Raw genomic sequence first — 6,897 nt, 5'->3', positions numbered from 1 at the left:
CTTCCAGCTTGTCAACATCCTTCTTAAATAGTGGTGCCCCAAACTGGACACAATATTTCAGGTGTGTTCTGACCAAGGCAGAAGAGAGCAGGAATATTACTTCCCTTGATCCGGACACTAGACTTCTGCTGATGCAGCTGAGAATAACATTTGCCTTTTTTTCTTGCTGCATCACAGTTGACTCTTCTTGAGCTTGTGGTCCACCAAGACCCCTAGATCGTCTTCACATATACTGCTAGTAAGCCAGGTGTCCCCCATCTTATATTTGTGCATCTGGTTCTTCATGCCTAAGTGCAGAACCTTACATTCGTCCCCAATTCGTCCCCAATGAAATACATATTGGTAGTTTGGGACCAGTTCTCCAATCTGTTGTCTTGAGTTCTGATTCTGCCTTCTGTGGCATTAGCTACCCCTCCCAGTTTGGTGTCACCTGCAAATTTGATGAGCATCCCCTCAATTCATCCAAGTTGTTTATAAAGATATTGAACAACAACAGGCCAAGGAGAGAACCCTGCGGCCCCCCGCTTGTCACTTTTTCCCAGGATGATGAGGAACCATGAAGGAGTACTATTTGGGTTCAGTCAGTCTGCTACAAATCTACCTAACAGTTACTTCATTCAACCTACATTTTACTAGCTTCCTTCTGAGAAACTAAACACAGTTTCCTTGGAGGAAATGAAACACAGGAAACTAGGAGATCATTGGGGGCACACTATGGAATTAAACTCTGAATAAAGCATTATTTCCATATGGGAAGACTGAACCTTTGAGTGAATTAAGTAGGGCCTTCCTTACATTGACTTCCTCAGAGGTTCTTCATTGAGATCATTCTGAGGATCCTGCTGTAGATCTGCTTTGTTTTGATGCTGTAGATGATGGGGTTCATCAAGGGTGGCAGGAGGATGTAGACATTGCCCATGATGACGTGGAGGAGGGCAGGGGCTTGCTGTCCAAACCGGTGTACGATGGAGAGCCCAAGCACCGGGACGTAGAAGACCAGAACGGCACAGATGTGGGAGACGCAGGTGCCCAGGGCCTTGTGGTGGCCCTGGTTGTCAGAGGCCATGCCCAGGACAGTCCTTAGGATCAGGCTGTAGGAGAGGAGGATGAAGAGCAGGTCAGAACCCATGGTGAGGAGGATGAGGATGAGGGCATAGAAGCTGTTGAATGTTGTATTGGCACATGCCACACGAATGGTGTCCTGGTGCAGACAGTATGAGTGGGAAAGGACAGCATTAGGGCAGTAGGGGAATGTCAAGAGGAAAGGCATAGGAGGCAGTAGGAACAAGGTACTCCTTAGCAGGAGGACCAGCCCAATTCTGGCCACCCTACTGGAGTTCAGCAGCGCTGTGTACCTCAGGGGAGAGCAGATGGCCAGGAATCGGTCCAGGGCCATGGCAAAGAGCACAGCTGACTCCATGAAGGAGCAGGAGTGGATGATGAAGAGCTGAGCTATGCAGGCTTCCTTGCTGATCTTCTTCAGCTGGAACCAGAGGACGCCCAGCACTGTGGGTGCCGTGGCGAGGCAGAGACCCAGGTCAGTGGTAGCCAGCATGGCCAGGAAGTAGTACATGGGCTGGTGCAGACTGGGCTCCGTCCGTATGACATAGAGGATGGTGCAGTTTCCCAGGACGGCTGCCAGGTAGGCAAAAAAGATGGGGATCCCGATCCAGCCATGAACCGCCTCCAGCCCAGGGAAGCCCCTCAGGGCAAATTCTATGGTCGTGAGGTTGGCAGGAGTGGACATTGCCATGAGGAACTTCAAGGAATGGCTGCCACTTCGGAGTAGAACACTCCCTGTGCGGCTCACAATTAATCTTATCATCGGCCTGTTTCCACTTCAAAGGCAATTAACAAGCTGCTAGAAGTTCCTTGTCTCCTATTAATGGGACAACGGAAAAGGATTTTCCATGCCCTAATGGCTGCCAAAAGGTTGATATTAAGGAACTGGAAAAATAAAGATACGAAACCCTTCAATCAATGGGCTGATGATATGACATCACTGTCAATTGATGAACGGACTGCTTAGAGGCGCAGGCTCTGTATGGATAAATGTGATAACATATGGAATGAGTTTATACAAAATGCAGTAGGCTATTAGCATTTACATAAGCACTAGGACAACCACACTATACCAGTTTATGCAACAATGTATGGGAATAGCGTACAGTGGTACCTCGATTTTTGAATGCCTGCATTGATAAACATTTAGGTTTTCGAATGCCGTAAACCCAGAAGTAAATGCTTTGGTTTTCAAACACGCCTCTGAAGTTGAACATGCTACACAGCTTCCGTATTGAGTTTTCCGTATTTGCTTGTTGTTGTTGTTGTTGTTTGTTGTATATTTTCATTTTTATATGTATCTTTGTTGTTGTTTTTCTCCCTCTTACTTTTCCTTCTCCCCCCCCCCGTATCACTTTATTTCTTTTTACTGAAATCACCTTAATAAAATATAAATATTATAAAAATAAATAATTAGAATACAATAAAAGAATAACAAAGCAATGGCTACCACTTCCTCTGCGAAGAGGACAGAGGTAAGTACCACCATCAGAATCCACTGTGGGGACATTCCACTGCCAGAGTTTAAGATTTTGCAGTTTATGTATCTTAACTGAAAATGAGAAGAAGAAGAAGAGTTTGGATTTGATATCCCACTACCCGAAGGAGTCTCAAAGCGGCTCACATTCTCCTTTCCCTTCCTCCCCCACCACAAACACTCTGTGAGGTCAGTGGGGCTGAGAGACTTCAGAGAAGTGTGACTGGCCCAAGGTCACCCAGCAGCTGCATGTGGAGGAGTGGAGACGAGAACCCCGTTCCCCAGATTACGAGTCCACCGCTCTTAACCACTACACCACACTGGCTCTCAGTGAGGGGCTGCCAACCTTCCTCCTTTCACTTGCCAACCACATCTACCCACTAAGCTCTTTGCCAAGTCACCTTCTCCAACACCTGGCCCACCCCTCCTCCCTTTACATCTCATTCCCACCCTGCTTTACCCCTCTCCTATCCTGTCTCTACTTCCCTCGCAAGTTGCCCCAAGGCCCTTTCCCTCCTCTCACAGCTCACCCCACCCCCACCTCCTCTTAAAGGAGGGGGAGGCACTTGGGAGAGTGTTTTTCTGAAGTGCCTGCCCTCCTCTGTTAAGAGCATAATGTATTGGGTTAGGCACTTATGCCAAACTACTCGGAAGAAACTCTCCCCCCACACACACACACACGCACATCAGTTGAAATGTGCTGGCATCGTGTTTGCATGACAACAGCCTTGCATTTTTATGTATATAGGAGGAAGATATTTATACCACACCTGAGCCAGCAGCTAACAATATGATGAAAACTATGATGAAAAGCAATGGCTTAACAAGCACATAAAAGGAGAGAAGAGCATAAATAACAAGAACTTTGCTTAAAGGTCACATGACCTTATAGGAAAGGTCCTGTTCTCCTTGCCCACCTTGCTTCCTTTCTCCACAGGGAACAGAATATCACACAGGTCCTATAGATATTCAACTGGCCCCAGTCTATTTAAGCTTTTCTGTATCAAAATTCGTGCCTGGCATTTGTCCGGAAACAAACTGATAACTGGTGCTGTAGATCTTTACATTGCAAGTGCCATTCTATCTGTACACTGTTCCTTCAACTACAGCTTGTGTTCATTATTTTTTGGGGTGTGGGGCTGGTGCAAACTCTGCGGCTAAAGGGGCTGGCTCTCTGCACACTCCATAGCCATGTTTTGTTGTACCTACCTTGTTTCCAAGGATGTTGCCCTCGCCACTCCAGACTGGGGATGGAAGAAACCATTGTTTCTAGGTGAACCCTGGAAAAGCTACACTCTAAGCAGGCAGCACAAACATGCATTGACGTTCTTCAACAGGTATGGTGCATCAAACATGCATTGACATGCATCAAATGATAGAGAATCTACATGGTCCATGAAAATGCATCAGGTGACAGGATGCGGACACCAGGAAGTATCTATGCAGAACTCTCTGGGATTTTATCTCACATGTGCCCTAGCATCAGAAATATCAGGTCAATGGTGACCACGGTTCAGATCCAGAAGACTGGTTGTCAGAAGGTGCCATTCATCTGTGGGCTGTTCTCTCTTACTCTCTTTTTGGGGGATTTTGTGTAACAGTGTGGTGATTCTGCCCATCAAAAGCAGAAGGTCCATTCCCCATTCATATTCCTCCTTGGTTCCAGCCAATTGAGGAGAGAGAGAGCTGTCTTAAGGGTTGCCTAAGCTGTAGCCTTCTGCTCCCTGTAGGACACCAACCTTCCATAGCACCAGAGAGCTGCTCCTGTTCCCTGGGAGTGCTTCTAGCGGGGAGCATATGTGATGTCTGGCATGATGTAATCTTGGGGTCTTCAGGCAATATGTGATGTAAGGACAGCCACAAGGGAGAGGGCAGCTGCTGATTTGTTCTCTGCTCCATTAAGCCCTCTTCCCAAGGGTGTCTGTAGGAGTTTAATTCTTAAGAGACTTTAATCAGGTACCACAATCTGGTCCTACAAAACTTCCCCTCCACTCTATATATAATAATAATATAATAATAATAATTTATTATTTGTACCCCGCCCATCTGGCTGGGTTTCCCCAGCCACTCTGGGCGGCTTCCATAAAAACAAAAAATACACTAAAATATCACAGATTAAAAACTTCCCTGAAAAGGGGGACTTCCGGGTTAGCACCAACATCTAATGGCGAATTCCCTCCGAGCTCCGGAGGGAATCGGATCAGTAGGGATCGGGTTCTGCCGCGCCGGCGACGCGGGGACCCTTAAAAACCACAGGCGCGGATGCCTGTGGACTTGGTGACTCGGCGGGCACCATTAGCGCCCCCCGACCCGCAAAGGAGCCTTTTTAAAGGCCGCAGAACGGGGGACGGGGAGCGGCGCGGTGCTGAGAGTCTTCTGCTTCCCCTTCCAAACTTCTTCCACCGACTCTTCTCCCTGGTCTCGGATTCTGCCAGTCATTTCCGCCAGTTCCATATAGTCTATCACTTTCATCTGCCATTCTTCCAAGGTGGGTAGATCTTGTGTCTTCCAATGCTTTGCGATAAGTATTCTTGCTGCTGTTGTAGCGTACATAAAGAAAGTTCTATCCTTCTTTAACACCAATTGGCCGACCATGCCCAGGAGAAAGGCCTCTGGTTTCTTCGGAAAAGTATATTTAAATACTTTTTTCAGTTCATTATAGATCATCTCCCAGAAAGCCTTAATCCTTGGGCACGTCCACCAAAGGTGAAAGAATGTACCTTCAGTCTCTTTATATTTCCAACACTTGTTATCGGGCAGATGGTATATTTTTGCAAGCTTGACTGGTGTCATGTACCACCTGTATATCATTTTCATAATATTCTCTCTTAAGGCATTACATGCCGTAAATTTCATACCTGTGGTCCATAACTGTTCCCAGTCAGCAAACATAATGTTATGCCCAACATCTTGTGCCCATTTTATCATAGCAGATTTAACCGTTTCATCCTGAGTGTTCCATTTCAACAGCAAGTTATACATTCTTGATAGATTCTTATGGAGACAGGATGTTTGTATTACAGTGTTCCATGATGTGGGACTATTGTCCTTTGTTCTTTCTCTCTTTGCTGTCTGATGAGAAAGAGGAAGGCACTGAGTCAGAATGCTCCGAGTGTTTTATGTGTAAATAAAGTAGTTTAGCCAAAATGCTGTGCTACTGAGTTTGTTAAGCAGTGTGATGGCATGGGATTTCGACTCAGAAGCTGAACCTGAGGAATCCTAGCCTGCACAGGAGTCCCCGCCTCCAGGACCAGCTGAGCCAGGGCTGGGGCTTGAGCCTGAAAGGTTCTCACCTGTGCCGGATCCTCAGGAGCAGGCATCAGCTGAGTCTGCTCTGGCTCCTGAGGTGATGGAGGACCCATTGCCTGCAGGTGCTCCACTCTCAGCCCCATCAGGGGAAGGTGAGGTTGCCTCTGGGTCCAGTAACCCTCCAGCCTCTCCTGAGCTGCAGAGGCTCAGGGCAGAGAGGCAGAGGGAACTAAGTTCCCGCAGGAGGAGTGCTCGCCTCTAGACCAGGAGAGGTGAGTCACCTGTGGACCGGGGCCGCCCTATGCCTCGGGGCAGATAAAAGCCAGCCAGCCCAGTCCCAGGTTGCAGGAGCAACATTGTTGGTAACAGTTCTTGCCAGCACCCTGTCCTGCTCTTCTGCCAGAGTTCCTGACCTCACCCGACTCCCTGCCTTGGGCTTCAGCTTTGCCGGACAGCCTCCATACCGCACCCTCGTCCTCGGACTGGACTCGAACCTCGCCGCACGGTAACCCCCCGGGACCAGCACAAGCAAACTGCTAACACTCTGCTGTTCCTAAGCATGCTATTGCCTTTTGGTATCAGTCGCTGTGATGTTCGGCTGGAGAAAGCTTTTGAAGCTCCCGAACAACTGACCAGGAGGGAGAGAACAAGCCAGTTGGGCATGTGTCTCTATGGGAGACTTACTTGCGTGTGGGATGATCCTGACACCCCTGACAGTTAAGTCCAGTCGTGAACAACTCTGGGGTTGTGGCGCTCATCTCGCTTTACTAGCCGAGGGAGCCAACGTTTGTCCGCAGTTTTTCTGGGTCATGTGGCCAGCATGACTAAGCCACTTCTGGTGAAACCAGAGCAGCACACATAAACACTGTTTACCTTTCCTATTTATCTACTTGCACTTTGACGTGCTTTCGAACTGCTAGGATGGCAGGAGCAGGGACCGAGCAACGGGAGCTCACCCCGTCATTGCGGGGATTCGAACCGCCAACCTTCCGATCGGCAAGCCCTCTAGGCTCAGTGGTTTAGACCACCCATGTCCCCATAAAACAGTAGTGGGTCGTAATTCAACTAAATTATGCTAGTGGAAAGATTAGTACTCGTGCAAGGCACTC

The 6,897-nt window shown here is 48.1% G+C and overlaps 1 protein-coding gene across 1 annotated transcript; it reads right to left on the bottom strand.

Moving 5' to 3' along the window:
• Positions 1-805: 805 nt before the first annotated feature.
• LOC309340644 (olfactory receptor 51G2-like) lies at positions 806-1,753 on the bottom strand (the record flags this gene model as incomplete). Its single annotated transcript, XM_081859526.1, has 1 exon — positions 806-1,753. The coding sequence occupies one exon, from the start codon at positions 1,751-1,753 to the stop codon at positions 806-808; it is 948 nt and encodes a 315-aa protein (XP_081715652.1).
• Positions 1,754-6,897: the final 5,144 nt, after the last annotated feature.

The sequence above is a fragment of the Podarcis erhardii genome (assembly GCF_964252035.2).
Source record: "Podarcis erhardii genome assembly, chromosome: 4".
NCBI lineage: Eukaryota > Metazoa > Chordata > Lepidosauria > Squamata > Lacertidae > Podarcis > Podarcis erhardii.
Note: the sequence above shows the minus strand (reverse complement) of the source record. Positions and strands in the feature narration are given on the sequence as shown.